We start from the raw sequence: 17,770 nt of genomic DNA, 5'->3' as shown, positions 1-17,770 counted from the left end.
ATACATCCAACAGAGACTAAGAAAATATTTACTATCCGGCCTTTTAAAAGTTCTCTCACCTCTGGTTGAAACAAACAAAACAATGACTGCTGTGATAGTGAGATTAGCAGGGCCGATGGAACATAAAAGAGGAGGCAATTATTTCTGCTTAGTAGTCAGGGAAGGCTTCCTGGAAGGGGTGGTAGTTTTTCTGGCTTTGAAAGATGAATAGGAGTTCATTGGGAGGCCAAGGGGTGGAGGGTTTCGAATTTTGTGTGCAGCATCATGTGTATGAATAAGGCCTGGGGGGGCGGGTACGGCAGCATGTAGGCAACAACCCTGCACGTATTTAGAGATGAAGAGTGGGAAGGCAGGGGAGAAGCTAAAGCTGGAAAGATGGGCTCAGACCAAGTATGAAGAACACAGTGTGCCTGCAAGGGAGCTTTTCTTATCCCCTCTTTACCCAAGAAAGAGCACAATAAAATAGTAGGTAACTAAGATAGATAGATAGATAGATAGATAGATAGATAGATAGATAGATAGATAGATAGAGATAGATAGACACGCTTGGTAACTCAAGGGGCAACCAGACCTTGCCTCCAAACAGTTCTCAGAAGGCCCAGGTTCATGCCCCGCTCAGCCGTGCTCCTGGGAGAGGTGACCCCACCCCAACCCAGGCCTCAGTTCCCGTGTGTAGAATGCGGAGGTTGTACTTGACGAAGGTGCCCCTGAGGCCACAGATGCATGGAACAAACTCAGTGTCCACAGCAGGCCGTGGCTGGCAGCGTACCAGGCCCTGAATGCGCCCCGGGCTGCACGTGGCACCGAAGAGCACTAAGGAGGGCAGTGGGATGAAGGCCTGCTGGAACAATCTATCCAGGGCACGTTTCCTTCCACCAGGCCCAGAGAGGGCTAGGGCTTCTGCGCCCAAACCCAGCTCCCGGGCAGCCTCCTCCCTGCCAGGGGTGTCGGGTGGGCCCTGAATGAGGCAGCCAGCCCCTCCACCTGCAGTGCGGAGGGAAACGTCCCATCTCTGCAGGCTCTTCCATGTGCAGCCTGACCTTGGGGGGGCTGTTTCCACGCAGAACCAAAGGACCAGAGTCCCTCATCCCTTGTCTGAGTTCCTCCTACCACGTTGTTCTCAAAGAATCACAGCTTGTAAGGGCTGAGGCTTCTCCCTAGAGCACACAGGAGCCGAGCCTGGAGGCCTGGCTCTAGTATTTGCTTGGCCACAAAGCACAGCTATGTGATCTGGACACGTCATTGCCTTTCTCTGGACTGCAGTTTCCCCACGAAGAGGCGGGGGTGTGAGATGCTACGTCCGCTTGCCTACTCCAGGCCCTCTGTGCCACAGGTGAGAAAACAGAGGCCCAGAGACGTGAAGTGATGTGCCCAAGGTCACACAGCCTCTTCCTGAGAGGCACAGTCAGGACCAGCTTCCTTAGCTCCCAGAGCTCCCATTACAAAAAAATGGGTCAGGTACTGCCTTGTATCTGTCTGTATCCATCTCCAAGTCTCTGTCTATCTCGGCTCTTCTGGGGGAATGTATGCCTTCTCTTCCCAAGTGGTCTGGAGGCCCACACAAGGTGGCATGTGTTTCATCCTGTAGAGTCAAGGAACTGACCTGCGGAGTTCTCATCTGTCTCTAGGCTCTGTGTCAAGTGCTTGTAAAATGTTCTCCATTTTTGGCCTCTCATCTTTCTGCCCTTAGGAATATACTTCGTCCTGTCTAATCCTCAGCACAGCCCTAGAGGCAGTTAGGTGAAGGTTTTCACGTCAGGCAGCTGGTGTGAAACCCAGCCCTGGCTCTGATCAGGTGTGTGACCTTGGGCCGGTTACGTAACCTTCCTGAGCCCTCCAGTGTCCTGTAAAATGGGCCATTCAGCCAGCCCCTCGGGTTGAGTGGGCTCAGGTGACTCATGTGCCCCTCAGGGGGTGCCCTCCTGTCCCTTCTGTCCTTCATGGAAAGAACACTGGCCACCAATGGCCGGGCCTCACCGTGTTCCTGCGGTGGCAGCTGATGGATGCAGAAAACAGAAAACGACATGAATTTCAATCCACAACACCCTGCATCTGCTACTGCCTGCTTGTTACAAAAATCCAGGACTTCAGAGACAGACAGCCCAAGGTTGCAGCCACAGGACGGGCACGCCCCGATGGTGTGAACCACACTTAGTCTTCCCAGTCTTGCTGTCCTCCCCCGTGAGATGGACCTGGTACCCGCCTCTCTGCAGGGCCGCTGAGCAGAGCAAAGTAACACACGGGCTGCGCTGGCCACCCGTCCAGCTCTGTGCGACGATGGCCACCGTCCACGGGGCTCTTTGAGGCCTGAGACCCGGGCGCTCATCTCCCAGGAGATGCAACCACTGGAGAAGGTTCCGGACGCGGAGATCCCCTTCCTGGGATGTCTCTCCTTCCCCTCCCAGCCCCAGCTGAGCAGCCCCTGGAGAAAACTGGACTGGTTTTCAGACCCCTGGGGCACTGTATTCCCAGGAGAAGGAAAGGACGACAGGGGCAGAGACTGAAATCAAAAAAGAGCTTCAGTTGGGGCTAAATTGTGGGACTGTCCTCTCCTGAAAATACTGGCCCCTTGGAATCTCAGTGAGTGACAAAGCAGGGATTTTCCAAGATTACACGATTCCTCTCTAAAAGCAGTGTCTCTGAAAAGCCAGGGCTGTCTGACAAACCGCATGGCGTACCCCGCAGTGCGTCCCCTGTTCTTTGGGCTGTGGGTTTTCTGAGTCTGCTTTCCAGGAAAATGCAAGCAGCAGGGGCCGCTCGAGCCCCCTCCCCCATCAGAGTCAGGGCCTCCTGGGCTCCTCCAAACTCATGGACAACGCTGGCTTTGCTCATGACCTTGAAAGCAGGTGACAGACCCAGTCGCCGTGCACTGAAAATAGAAGGTGCCTGCGTCTTGCATTCTCCATTCACCTGTGCAGGTGCCCTCTGCCCACCCAGACGCTGCTCTTTGTGACAAATGTAGGAGGTGGCACCAAACTGGCTGCAGCAAGAAGTCTGAAGAGTCACGGGGCTGCCTGTTTACACGGGCTCTCCAAGGCCACGCACCCAGGGGACCAGATCTGTTAACCTTGGGCACGGCCGCCTTCCAGAAGCCTGTGTGACCCTGGCCCTTTGCAGCATGCCCTCCTCTCCTTGGCCTGCCCATGACAGCGCCAGCCTCATGGAAATGACACATCGGGTGGGGTGAGTGTCCACGCGCTGAACCAGCACCCCGGGCTATGCGGTCTTTCACATTTGCCAACATCCCTATGCCCTGGGGTCTGGTATCCATCAGAGCTGGACCTCGACACCTGACAGTCTCCTCCATCCAGATGTCCCACCCAGCACACCTTAGGCCAGGGCAAGCTAGCTGGCCTCTGGGAACCATTCTGCTCTGGCCTTGGAAATTCACATATTCACGGAATTACCAGCACCCCCAGAAGAGACTTAGAAGCTCGCTAAACCAATCCCCTTGTTTTAGAGGCATGGAAACCGTGGCTCGGAGAAGTGTCCAAAGCTACGCAAGAGAGTGAAAGAACCAGAACGCATGCCCACCTCTCCTGACTCCACGGCCTGAGCTTTTCATCCACAACCATGCGTAGCTAATGCTCGCACATCTGGGGGTGACAGGAGAGGAAGGGGAGGTCCGTACAATCCACATCACGCACGGGCGTCATTAGCTGAGAAATGCAAGGTAACGGGCCCATACTCCTGTGTTGTCCTTGGACTTGGTTGAAAGCACCGTTATCTGTGAAAGACGGCCGAGTGGGAAGGGGTCCTGGATACGGCCTCACCGACCTCCCTTCTATGGCATCTCTGACCCAGACTCGGGAGAGCTTCCTGGAGGAGGCAAAGCTGGGCGCGGGGTGGGAGGGGGGGTGGCGGGACGGCACCACAAACCCGGGGGGCACGGTGGGGGGATGGGGTAAGCCCCCAGGGGTAGGCAGGGCGTCCACGGCCTCGGAAGCCACGGGAAAGAGTCTGACTTTATCCTAAAGGTGATGGGAGGGAAGTGGACGGTCTCATGCAGGGCAGTGGCACCATGGAGGTTGCAGCAGGATGAAGGCTGTATCGCAAGAGCGGCCAGGGGAGGCTCTGGCAGGAGCGGTGGAGGTGCAAGCCGAGCGGAAGAAGCCGAGCGCACGCGAAGGACCCTACATGCTCTTCCTGAAGGATCTACGACGCTGTAGCGCTTACCTCGGTACCGAATCACGAAGGATGCTCTTTCCACCTGCCTCTTCTAGGTCCTGTTGCGTGGGTGGCAACACTGACAAGTGGGTTAAAGTGCCAAGAGTCAACCATGCGGCTTGTAGCCCAGATGTCCTTCAGGTGCATATCTGCTCAAGAAGGAGGCCCACGTGCTATGACACACGCGAGAAGCCAGAAGGCAGCGTTAAAAGAAAGACCAACTGTCGGACTGCGGTTTGCTCCACCTGCAGCAGAAAGCGAGGCCCAGCTGCAGCATCGTGGCTCCCAGGACGCTACTCCACGTCTACAGAGGCACTGGGTCCCGAGCACCGGGCGCACCACGTTAACCTGGGATCAGCACGCCAGGCTTCCCGCTTCCCAGTTGGCAGAGGCCAAAGCAGCTCTTTCCAAGGGCATTAAAATGAATCTGCCAAACCTCCATGCCACAGGAGAATGTAACATCTCCAGAGATTCAATACAACTCCACCGACATTTCAGACTTGGACATTTTTCTGACTTGGGCTGTTTCCCCGATTCTTCACTTTCACTGGCACTTGAGATCACATTTCTCCAGTTTTCCCTAATTCACTTAAGAAATTGGCAGTGATGCTAGATGAGCACTACCAGCCTTGGGATGAATCCTTGATGGCCGTCTCTGGAAAGGAACTCACAGCCTGCCAAGGGTCACACCTTGGATTTCATTGATTGCTCCCACTGAGGGCGGGGGTGTGGGCTGGGATGGGTATGAGTGGGAACTAAGGCGCCATCGGAATCGGACCTGGCATGTATTGAGTGCTTACTGTATGCCAGGTGCTTTACCATCCTTCCACCAACCCTGCAGGGTTGTCCAGTAGATATTATTCCCTCCGCCCTACAACTGGCAAAACCAAGACTCAGAGAGGAAAACTGAGCACCCTGTCCAGAGTCACCCAGTTAGCAAACATCCAGGGCACCAGCCCTGGACCATCTGACTCCATCTAAAGCCACTGCCGGCATCTCTTCTCCGCTGCTCCGACATCTCGATCAAAGACGCCCTCCTGGCACATACAGACGTCCATGCAATCTCCTGGTTGCCTTACGGGGCGGCGTAGCCTAACCTCATCTAGCATCTGGGAGGCAAGGTTTAAACTGAATTCTGACAGAGGAGCTGGCGTTAGTGTTTGAGGCCAAAGATTCAGCCGACAGAAGATCTGAAGGCAGAGAACGCGCGTATATCCTACGTCCTAGAAGAAGTTCGGAGGACAGCTGAGTGCAGCCTGCAGGAAAGAAAGATGATTCAGGAACGGCAGCTACGGGCTACCCGGGGGGCCTCGGAAGCTGGAGTAACCCACCAGGACTTTATTCTAAGGGCCATTGGGAAGCCACCGAAGGATTCAAAAGGCAGGAGTGTCAGGATCTGATTTGCATTTTTGGAAGGTCACTCTGGCTGTGGAGTATTCCACCCAGCACACACACATTTTTCAAGCTGGTTTACAATGGGTGGCTTCCCAGGCCAAGACCCAGATGCTCAGACTCTCAGGACTGCCCTCCAGCTCCACTTGGAGTCAGAACATTCCGTTACCTACTGGGCTCTAGTCCACATCACCTTGGAATTCTCTCCTGGGATGTGAGGTCATCCGTCCATCCCAGCTTGTGTCTGCAGGAGACACACAGGCAGAGAAGGCCTGGCACCCCTCCTTGGCAAGCAAGGCAGCCTCCGTCTTTCCTTTCAATTACATCACATTACATTTTTTAATGACATTACAGCTGAAGCATATTCCTACTTTTTTATTAGAAGCGTATTCTTAAAAACCTATTCTTTTGGGCTTCCCTGGTGGCGCAGTGGTTGAGAGTCCGCCTGCCAATGCAGGGGACACGGGTTCGTGCCCCGGTCCGGGAAGATCCCACATGCCGCGGAGCGGCTGGGCCCGTGAGCCATGGCCGCTGAGCCTGCGCATCCGGAGCCTGTGCTCCGCGGCGGGAGAGGCCACAACAGTGAGAGGCCCGCGTACCGCAAAAAAAAAAAAAATTTAAAAAAACCCTATTCTTTTAAGCATCATTTTGAGTGAATGCATAGCATTTCACCATTTGGGTGATGGCACCAAAGTCACATGTTTAAGAGTGGCGAGGGAAGTTCCTGGTGGCCCAGTGGTCAGGACTCAGCGCTCTCCCTGCCGAGGGCCCGGGTTCCACCCCCGGCTGGGGAACTAAGATCGAGAGTCCTGCCTTCCTGCAGCCCACGTGTGGCCCCCGGGCCTTGCTTTCCCTGCTGTCGTCAGTATCCACCAGTCATGTGCCTCAGCTGCCGCCAGGCCTCGCAGGCTTTGTCACGTGCACACGTCCTATTTAAGGCAACCGCTCAGAAGACCTGCACACCAGGGCCTCGCTGGTGAGCTCGGACTTGGACGGATGGCCTCTCCTTTCCATGGAGCCTCACAGCTTCCCACACTTTGAAGGACACTTTCTATGAGCTCTCCCGCCACCAAATGAGAGCCCCAGGAAGCTACCTAACAGCATATTCCATAAAAAGGACTTGTCACTTTCCTCCTAACCTGTTCCCAGCTCAACGAAAGGCACCACCAACTAACTACCCCAACACCAAGTCAGATATGAGGCCCTGCTGACATTTAATTCACACACACACGCGTGCACACACACGCACATGTGCACAGATATGTTAACATATGTCAAGAAGAAACCCACAGCAGCATCACTGATTACTTACTCACACCCACTTTGTTACTCACAAAGACCAACTTTCTCTACCGCCCAAATGTCTCCAGTCTGTCACATGCTCCATCCCCACTGGCCACCCTAGCACAAGCCACGCTGTCCCTCCGCTGGACCACTCCTCTGCGTTCTAGATGCCCTGCTTATCATGAAGCCGCACCGTCCCATTTCTGCACTGAAGGCGCAGTAGCCTTTCAGACTTCTGCCTGGAGTGCCTCAGGCTTCCTCTGTGCTCTGGACCCAGGCTGGCCCCGTCTCAGCTTCCGCTCCAGTGCACCCTGCCCTCCCCACCCCGCCCTTTTGGCCCCTACTATTGGGCCCACAGGTCCTGGATCACCTCCCCCTCCAGACCCCACTCACTCACGTTTCACCCATGCCACCGCCTCAGCTGAATGTCCTGCCCCCATTCACCAGGCTGACCCCAACCGTCCATGAAGACCCAGCCTCTCCCCCCGGGAAGCTGGCCCAGGCCCTGGTCCTGGCCAGGCTCACCTCTCCCACAGGACTGGCCACGGTGCTCAAGTCAACTCTTGCCTTGCCCACTTCCTTTGGGAAACTGGATACAGAATAAATAATAAGTAAATACAAATCCCCTACCATCTCCCCTCTTTCCTCCATCTCCTGGCTTGATTCTCCCTTAGTTTTACCATCACCCATCAACTGGTTCCTGTCCATCTGCTAGAACAGAGGCTCCACTTTGCTCTATGTGAGCTTCGCCCAAGGGGACCTTGCTGGACATGTGGGTACCTGGCTCCACAGTGCCCAGCATCTGATTCTGCAGGTGGGCGGTGCGGCAGGTCTGCATGTAATCAGCCCCTTCCCCAAGGTGGTTCTGACATCAGCAAAGTTGAGGGGCCTCTGGGACCATTCTCCCCTCCCCCTTTCCCTGTGGGTCTCACTGTGAGTGTTTGGGGCCATCCTTCCCACCTCAGAATTGCGTTTAGGAGTCATGGCTCTGGCCAGTCCGTAATTAAGCACCTCCCTTCCTCTCCTGTGATGCTTCATCTGACTCCATCCTGACACTCCCAATTCTGCTTTAATGCTAGTCTGTGCCTTTTAAGCTCCCAAGCCTGTTTTCTCCCTGACTGCACTCCTCTTCGTGGGCATCACTTAGCCCGCCTGACCTCTTAGGGGCAGGAAAAGAAACCACGGAAATTCAAGGGAGGGACGTGAGAGATCTGGGCAACAGCCGGGCCGTGCTCCTTTCTGTTCCCACCCATCCAAGTCGGGCTCCTGGTAAGTGTTTCTCATGCAGGCCCAGGACCTCAGAGGCCCTCTATGCATGCACACAAAAAAGCAGAAGTCCCAGAAAGTAAGGAAAAATAGATGAACACGGCAGACACGTTATCACTCTGTAACTCCGTGTAGAAGCAGGTTATTAAATGATCGTATGGAGAAGATGCCAACTCTGTGGTAGGAAGAGAAATCTCCAGAACAGAAAGTAAAGGGGGAAATGACCCTTTCCTGAGGCGGACGAGACAGAACCAGAGCAGGTGAGCCCTAGAGGAGTCACTTGTCATCTGGCCTCTTGTCTTAACCCAAGGCCTGAACAGGGCCTTCACCGTCACGCGGGCCGCTCCAGAGACGCTCAGAGGAGCCCATGGACAGACACCACGCTCCGCCTGGAATCTGGACACTAGCACTTCTGCCCTGAGCCCAGACCACCTGCCTCCATTCTCTGCCTCAGGTTACTTCCCGCTCTGGCAGCTTTCCCACTAATTGCAAGTCCTGCACGAGAAGGTAGGAAAGATACCTTCAGTCTGACTCCCCTCCCAGGACCCACATAGCCTTGAGCACCCTGAGGATGTAACAAAGACGGAAGAAGGCAGCCTAGTGCAGAGGCCTGTGAACAAGCTTTGGAGCCAGGCCCCGGCTCTGCGGTCACCGGCTGTTGCCGGATCCAGCGAGACAATGCCCGTAGGACACGTAGCCTCTCAATAAAGACAGGCCCTCCTTGGATAAGCAAAGGTTGTTTGTAGCTATCTTTGGCGACAGTGCTCTGAAATGGATAAAAAATGTATTAACTGACACTGAAAAAGTATTATCACCTTAGCAAAAACACAGAACATTTTTCTTCGAGGGGAAGCATCCAGTCGCACGGGAAGCAAAGGAGAAAAGAAAGGGTTTTTTGTTCAAAATTGGCTGCCCATTCAATCTTCTTTGTTTTACCTTTGAGGGTTCATAATGCAAGTTCTCCTTTCTTGGAGGATGTGCTATGCTTACACTCCTAAGATGTACAGAGTCTCCCTGGAGGAGTCTGGTCTGCCCATAACAACATGTGTTCCATTGTCTGTGATATTCCACACCCCAGGTTTATCAGCCCGGGCCCTAACAGGGATGGCATTCTCAGAAAGTTCAGGAACCACTTTTATGTTCCCCTTTTGATATACAGCTATAATTGCCATGCAGGGCTTTAATAAAGTCCATTTCAAAGTTGCAGACTGCCCCCATGGAGATAACTAAGTCTGTGATAATAAATCTTGTCAAAATAGGAAATTCATTTCTTTCCTGAAAATGAAATGAAGAAAATGATTTAAAGTGTCCTTTTCTCATTTACCGGCACTGAAATAATAATGTGCTGGCCTTCCCAAGCAAACGTCAAGACTTCATGCAACCTCTGGAAGGCCGGGCCAGAGCTTTGGATTTATTAGAAAGAATAATTTAATTAACAATCATTATTATGTTATTAGCTGTAACCTCTTAAATATACGGGAGTTTTAAATTTTACAAAGCACACTCTCCTTTGACTCTCATCTCAATTTTACAGATGAGGAAACTGAGGCTCATAGAAATTCGGCAGCTTATTCATGCCCAGGTAGCTAATAAGTACAAGAGCTGAAACTGGAATCCAGGCGTCTGACTCCCAGCCCAGCGCTCTGAACGAGGTAGACGCCTGAGCTGCTTTTCAAGAACCAGGAATGGAGAGATGGAGCCAAGCAAAGCTTATTTGCCTTTCCCCAAAACCAAACACTGATGGCAGCAGCCTTTGCTTTAGTCAGAATAATTCAGGGAAAAACACAGATTTACTTGGTTCCACTTCTATAGGGCCAGCTCTTCTAACATCACATAGAAAGACCAAGAAAAAAAATATGAACCAGTTAAATGTAGCTTCTGAGTCATTTCAAGCCATAAATATTTATTGAGTGGTTATGTGCAAAGACTCTGGCTTTGGCTTCAAGGAGCTTACAATTGAGTAGAAGGGATAATAAAACAAGAACACGTGTCTCACACACATGCACACACGCCAGAACAAAGGCTGGAGCAACCCAGAGTGCAGAGAAAGAGTGATGGGGGCATTCAGGAAAGGTTTCTTGAAGAAGAGAGTGATGGGCTTTGACAGTGAAGGTGGAAGAAGTGTCTGATGGATGCACTTATAGAGGCCAAGGCCGGGACTGAGCCACACACAGGAAAATTGCCTGGCACGTGGTACCCACTCACTAAAGCTTGCTCGTTTTTAGAGAAAGAAGGGAGAAGCGTCCTTAGACTGAAGTTAAAATACAAGCTCTTCCAACCTGAGAGGAGAAAGCAGAACTGGTGAGCAAGAGAAGGGTCCCAGGGCTGGCTTCTCCTCCCTTTCACGGGGAAGGCCCTTGCCTTAGGCTCTAAATTTCAGCTGCCACCCGACCTACTTTGAGCGGTGGCTGTGATGTGCCAACCACACAGATGTGTGCTGGATACATAGGAGGGTGTAACATCTTCTCTGCCCGCAAGATCCTGCCCTCTTGGTCTAGTGGACAGTTGCGGGTGACCATAGCTCCCAGGGAACAGCCCCACCACTACTGTAGCACGGAGGGAGGCGCTGGATTGGAAGATGGACAGACAGGTTGTTGGGAGAGTTCCCACATCTTCAGCCAGTGCCAGAGAGGAGGAGGGCCACTTCCGTTATTTGAGGCTCCCCAGGTAGGAAAATAAGAAGAGGTACCGAAGGGCGGGTACCCAAGTTGTGGTGTATTTTAAAGGCTCAAAACTAAATAAATTAACATGTTTAATAATTAACATGCAATGAGACGTCATTAGGCTCTTCAACATCCAAACAGAGACTTCATATACAGATATCAGTTCATCCCGCCACAATTATGCTAGTGATGTGGTTTCGCAGCAGAACCTAGGTTTAAGGATGTGTGAGGAACATGATTCTTTTTGATCCTGTATGTTCTTTCTTGGATTGAATATATAGACTCATTGGAGATCCAGCAGCAGCAGTTTACGTTTGAGACCCTCTACGAATGGGAGACGCGGGCCCCCATGACCCTCCCGCCTAAGCTCCTGTCTTTCATCCCGCTCTTATTCACTGCCCCGCCCCCCATCCTAACCCACCTCCTGCGGGTAAGTCCTGGCCACAGACTCGGCTCATCCCTGCGATTCTGGTCACTGGCTCGACCAAAGACATCTCCGCAGTCCAGGAGCAGGGCCTGGTCCAGCTACGGGAGGAAGGCCGAGGGCCCTCCGGGGACGCTGCAGAGACTGGCAGGGCTGACAACGCTGCCTGCACAGCTAAGTGGGGACGGCCACTGTCTGCTCCCGGGCTTGCGTTTTTTCTTCCTGCGCCCTCCTCTGCTCGGTTCCTTGGGGTCCTGTGCAAACACTGCTGTTCCCAATGGCTAAAAGCACTTGTCATTTAGTGCAGCAGAGACCCTGCAAGGAGCTAGCTACAGGCTCGGTAGAATTCACTGCACCAAAAAATTAGATGGTTCCACTGCCTGCCTACAAATCTCTGTTGGTTTGCAAATGATTCGAAAAGAAAGAAGTGTCAGGCTTTCTTCAGATGCCCCCCAAAAGAGTGCATTGCTCATCTGAACACAAGCCTACGACCAAGAAACCTCTAGGCGAACAGAGACAGACGTACGACCCCACTCATTCAAGCACTTGTCCCCCGCGTTCATGGCATGCCCGCTGTGTGTCAGGTGCTGAGCTACGGATTGGGTGGACAGCTATGTACAGGGCCTGGTCCCCTCCTTCACCAGCATCAGAGGATGAAGGAGGTGGAGAGAACAAGAGAAAAGGAGAGAGCTCAGTAAACGCTGCCCCAGGGAACTTACTGGCACTGCAGGCTGTGGCACCGCTTCAAGCAGGGCTGAGAGGTCAGCCCCCTTCTCTCCCTGTCTGCCTCCCTCACCCCTCCTCCTCTCCTTTCTTTAATTCTGTCCCTCTTCTTCCTCATCCATCCTCGGCCTCACCTTTTCTCCAGCCTCCCCACCCTCCTCTCCCGACCTCAAGCTCTGAGTAAACAGAAAAGCACACACACGTCCTCATGCCCAAGGCTTCCTCAGCCCTAGAAAGCTGCCGTTCTTAATGCAAATGCCTGCTTGACACATGCTTTGCCATTTATTTACTTCCAACCCCACCTTCAGAAGCAGGGGACTTATCAGTCAGCGTCATAAATACTGGCTCTTATTTTTTTTCCCCAAAACACTGCAGCTCCAACAGCGAGCATCTGATGAGGACGCGTGCTGCACAAGCAGAAAACTGAATGAAGCCCCAGAAGGATGCAGGCCCTTCTCGAGCTCCAGAGCTTTAGCTCGATTGCCTGAGTCGAGGTGGTTTCTATCGGTGTCAGTCAGTGCGTCACCACATCAGCCTCCAGCCCCGCTGCACAGCACCTGTCAGCCAGCGCCTTCCCACAGAATACAACCAACTGTAAATGCTGCAACCACCATTGAAGTTACAACCGCGATGATTTCTACAACTGGGGAGGGATGCGGTTCTGCTCAGTTAGTCCCCTATGATAGGTAGGTTACCCGTGGGACAAACACATTTCCTTTTAGTCGATCCAGAATTCCCTTGCTCAGCTACACGTTCACCCAAATCACCAATTCGCTGGCATCAAATGTCTACCTGCCTGTGTGAAGTTCTTTCTTCCTGCTGAAATGAGCGTGGTTCCACAGCATCCCCAAGTCTGGGGTGACCAGGGTAGAGTCCTCAGCTGCTTGATCTTAATATACTTTGCCTTAAGAAAATGACTTCATTTGTGGAAAACGAGTCTTCATTAGACCTCACCTCATATGAACCTTCACTCTGGCCCCCAGCCCTACCTCGGCCATCTGTTCAACCAGCTCCTACACGAGCGTCCTCGGCCTTCTCTAAAGAGGCTTTCTGCATTGCTCCACCTCCCGTGCCTTTCTCCTGAGGGCCTTCCACTTTCTTGTGATTTTGTATTTTGCTAGACATTTTAACTCCACTCTCTAAGATGGCTCTCAAGACCCGGCCGATGGGGAAAAGGACTCACCATCGTTAACGAAACCCAAACCAAGCACCCTCACACCTCACCCCATACCGTATCGCCCCTCACCCCAAGAATTTCAGAGCTCACATCATCACTATCACTTTGAATTAAGATGCCCTTATTATTGTTGGATCCATCCTAGCACCCAGGACACTGCATAAAATAAGGAAAATCTGTATATGGCAGATTTTCAAATGCTTACTGACGCAGTATGCTATGACCAGCTAGTAAAACAAAATAACACAACTAGGGGGTGGGGAAGGGGATATATTACCATCCAGCACTCACCATGGAGATCAAGTTCACCAAGAATGGAAAGACTAAGGTCAAGGAACAAGAAGAATACTGGAGTCGCCACTTTTCTATGTGTGTATAACGCGCAGTCAGGATTCGGAGTTCTACTGAAGGGAGTTACAGTGAATGGGAAGAATTCACAGAAGAGAAGAAAGGGAGAGTTTTGTTTTGACTGTGGCTCCCCCCCAAAAAATTATTTATAGTCTCAGGAGCATCAGGAAAGAAGCTGGGGAGCAAGAAGTGGGATAAAAACATAGAGTGAGCAGTTTGGGAGAGGATGGGCTTCGCTCCTAAAGCACCAGGCAGCAATGGGAATAGAGAGCACGCTTTCCTCAGAAGAAGTTTACATTCATGCCAAGAAAGTGGGTGAGCGCTGTCAGATATAACCAGACTTCCCCCTGCCTGACTCACAAGATGGGCTCTGGTATTTCAGACCCAGCAGAAGGACCTGATGGGACTCTCTCTCTCTAAGTGGCACCAACCCAAACTCCGATTCCCCGTCGGTTTGGGGAAAGCTTCTTTTTAGGTCCTGCTAAAGGGGTGGTGTCTTTGCGAAACTACTATTTACACACGAGGCAGCACTGGGGGAGGGAGGGGAGTCGGGGGTGGCCGCCTTTGGAAGGCGTACGGCGAAGCCTAGCACGCCGGTTATTCTGGGTACGGTCAGAGAACATCTCTGCCCCTGGGTCTCATCTCGAGGACCAGGCTGGATGTGGGTCCTGCTGACCAACCTGGTATGAGGAGCCTGACCCACAGGCAGCCCGTCCCCCCTCTGCTGTCAAGCAGAGGCTCCAAACTTCTTTCTCAGAGTGAGATAGTTTCAAGAAAAAAATGTTTCCTTCTCAACGAGGAAGACCAGCGTCTCAGCCCTGGAACCCCGGGGGCCCCATTCCCCAGGGAAGGGCTTGCAGGCCGCGCTCCGCCTTGACGTCCGCAGGTTGAAATGGCTCTGCAGGAGCTGAAGTTAGTTCAGCCCAATCTCCAACCCAAAGGCCCGCATCCATGGACTCCCGGCCTCCTGCACAGGGGGCTCTAAAACACCCCTGCTGGAGCCCTGGCCCAGTCAGCTAACCCCCTGCCTTCACAAGGGAAGGTGTCTCTCACCAAAGGTGTTTCTAAAGGTGCTTTGAGTTGGGGGTAGGAAGGCCCCAGACCCAGAAGGGAAGCGCTGAACACAGCAGTGGTTGCGCTGAGGGGTCTGGGCCTTCGCTGGGGGGGTGTCTTGTCCCCCGACTCTCTGAGCAGGCCCTCGGGCCAGGCTGGACAGCACCCGCGCCCGACATCCAAGGGAACTTCCCCTCCTGGCCATCCGCCGCTCCTCTTGAGTGACAAGTACAGGAGACGTTGCCAAGTGACGCCAGGCCGAGCCGTTCTGTCCCCGGGCACACAGGGTTGGGAAGGGCGCTTCCTGGGCTCGAGGAGGGTCGGGGAGGGGCAGGAGCCCCACCAGTCAGAGCCCCGGGAACGAGGCCCTCCGCGCTCCCGAGAGTGGGTCACCAACGGCGAGGCGCAGGGCAGAGCAGCCTCGGAGCCCGGAGCCGCGTTTCCCCAAACCGGCTTCCCTGCAAAGCCCGGCGAGGCGGCGCGCCGGAGCGGAGCAGCCCAGCATCCCGCCGCCTCCCGAGGCCGGAAAAGTTCCTCCGGACGCGGCGCGGCGCGGGCCCGCCGGCGTCTGTCCAGGGTGCTGAAGGGGCTGCGCGGGCAGCGGGCGGGCCGGCTTCCGCGCGCTCTCAGCCTCCGGGCCTCCCGCTCTGCCCTTCCAGCCTCCTGCCCTGTCCTCCTCCGGCCGCACCGAAGCCTCTTCCGCGCTCCCCTCCCGCCCCGCGCCCTCCACCCGGCGGCTCCGACTCGGCCGGCCCCGGGGCCCCGCGCCCCTCCCCGCTCCCGGCTCTGCCGAGCCGCTTCTCCCCGCAGCCTCCTCCGGGCGCCGCTGCCGCCGGGCTGCCGCCGCCGCCCCCCTTACCTTCTTCTTTCGCTCACGGGAGCGGTTCCTCCGCTTCCTCTTGGATTCCTCCTTCTCCTTCTGCTCCTGGAGGGCCTGCGCCTCGATGTCTTTGATTTTCTTCAGCTGTTTGGCCGCTTGAGCCATGGCCGGCCACGGTGCCCCGCTCGGTCCCCGCCTCCCGGACCCCTCACACTTGGCGATCCAGGTGGCGACACCCTCCCGGGGAGGAAAAAAAGGAGTCTGCGCGCCGGCGGAGCGGGGAGCGGCGTTCCCCGCCGCGGGAAGGCGGCGGCCGGGTCGGCGGGGGACGCGGCCGCGAGACGCGCGAAGGGCGAGGCGGCCCCCGGATGGCGCCTCCCGCCGCGGCCGGAGCTCCTCGCCGGCGCCCGGGACGGGCTCTGGGCTCGGCCCCGCCGCCGCCTCCCCCCTCCCCTCCCTCCCCCCTCCCCCTCCCCCCCGTCCCCCTCCCTCTCCTGCGGCGGCTGCGGGGAGGCGGCTCGTACTGCGGCGAGCGGCGAACGGCGGGGAGGAGGCGGACTCCAGCAGTTAACGCAGGGCGACGCGGGGGCAGCTGGCGGCCGGGGGGCCCGGCCAGCCCGACGAGGCTCGGCGCCCGCGCTCGGCGCCCGCGCTGGCGCATTGCGAGCGCCCGGCTGCGGGCGCGCGGGCCGGCCGGGTTCCGCCACTGCAGGGCCGCCGCCGCCGCCACCGCCACCAGACGCACGGGCCCCCGCGCCGTCGGGTCGCGGCAACAAAGCCGCCGCGCTCCCCGGAGCTGCCTGGGCGCCGCGGAGGGCCCTCCTGCGGGCGGCCGCGCCGCGCCGGGGGCCGGGGGGACGCCCGCTGCGGCGGGCGACGGGCCCCGCGCCGAGGCCACCCCGCGGACCGGCGCGCCTGGAGGCGGCGGTGGAAGCGACCGCATCGCGGGGCGAGGAGGCCGCGGCGGGGGCGGCGGCCACGGGGGCCGGGACGCAGCCCCCCGAGCCCGCCCCGCAGTCCGCCCCGGGCGCCCGCCCGCCGAGGGGCGCGGTGGCCAGGCTCCCGGGAAGCGCCCGTTCCCCCAGCCGCTCGCCTGGAGCTGGATTTGCCCCATCAGACTATGGGGGCCTTTCATTTGCATATTTTCCCGGTACAGGTAGAAAACGCGTCCGAGATGAAGGGAGTTTTCCTTCGGTTGTCTTTTGTCGGGAGTGGAGCTGGTCTCTACTCCGGGCACCGCCCACCCCCCACTCCCGGCCTCCCGCACCTGCGCCCGTGTGCAGCGGGAAAGAGCCGCACCCCTGGCCGTGCGGGTCACCGGCCACAGAGCCAAGCTGCGGGAGGGGGACGGGGCCTCGCGCTCAGCCGCCCACCCCCTCGCGTGGCCGAGGCCCCGGCTCGCGAACCCCTGTCCCTCGGCCCCGTGCCGCTCCCGACCCACTCCTGGCCCGTCCGCGGGGTCGGAGCTCCTCGTCCACAGGGGGCTAGAGAGGGACAGGTGGAAGACAATACTCAAGAGTGGGTGAGAGGTTCTTGGGAAGCAGCCTGCTCCTTTCGGCCCTCCTAAGCTCAGGGCTTGATGCAGACTAAGCAGCCGGACTAGAGCCTGCGGAGGAGGCGTCGGCTACACTGTGGGCGGGGAATGATGCTCAGAGGACTCCACGCTGGGCACCGGCCCCCGACAGCACAAACTTGGGGAGCGGCTGAGTCGGCCACCTCCACTTCAGTTCCTTCTGGAACCTTCCCTCCCCAGCCCTCCCCACTCCCCTTCCATCTCCCTATCCCGGGCAACCCTTTCCACCTAGCTGCTTGCCAGTAGTTTAAAAGTACTGGCCGAAACCTTCCTTTGAACGCCGTCCTTTCCCAGGACTGGTCCAGGACCCTCTCCTCGTCTCACAATAGCTCAGCGTTGTCCAGCTGAAACACAACGGAGCCACAGACGCCAATCCCGTATGTAATTTAAATGTTCAAGGAGCCACGTTTTTTTAAAGTTCAAAGAAACTGGTAAAATTAATTTTAATAATATATCTTATTCAAGTCAGTGTATCTAAAATATTATCATTTCAACATGCAACCAATACAAAAGTATCCGTGAGATAGTTCACCTTGTTTTAGACTAAGGCTTCAAAATTCAGTGTGTATTTTACACTCAGCACATCTAAATTCAGAGGAGGCACCTGTTCGTCACTTAAGCACTGCGTGTGACTCGTGGTTACTGTACTGTACAAGGGGGCTCTAGACCCTCTCCCCAGGGCAGCCCACCCGTACCCCTGGCTGCAATCACCTGGCCAACAAGGCACGTATTTTATCTCCGGCCCAGACCTCTAGGACGCTGGGGGGCACAGGGGCATGAGCCCATGCCCCTGTGCCCCCCAGCCTCCTACCATCATGCCTGCATCTGCTCTGGTCACCCACAATCCATGCCCCACACTGCAGTCACACTAATCTTTTCT

General features: G+C 55.7%; 1 protein-coding gene across 3 annotated transcripts in view; it reads right to left on the bottom strand.

Annotated features, from left to right (window-relative positions):
* Positions 1-15,482, bottom strand: part of ANK1 (ankyrin 1) — a gene marked incomplete at both ends in the record, with an annotated part of 213,360 nt that extends 197,878 nt beyond the window's left edge. For all 3 annotated transcript variants that reach the window (XM_079726759.1, XM_079726757.1, XM_079726758.1), the window contains one exon: positions 15,357-15,482. In XM_079726759.1, the coding sequence (XP_079582885.1) occupies positions 15,357-15,482 (126 nt within the window). The remainder of the gene's footprint in view (positions 1-15,356) is intronic.
* Between the last annotated feature and the right edge of the window lie 2,288 nt (positions 15,483-17,770).

Source organism: Hyperoodon ampullatus (assembly GCF_949752795.1).
Source record: "Hyperoodon ampullatus genome assembly, chromosome: 20".
NCBI classification, from domain to species: Eukaryota; Metazoa; Chordata; class Mammalia; order Artiodactyla; family Ziphiidae; genus Hyperoodon; species Hyperoodon ampullatus.
This window is presented reverse-complemented; position numbering and strand designations above follow the sequence as displayed.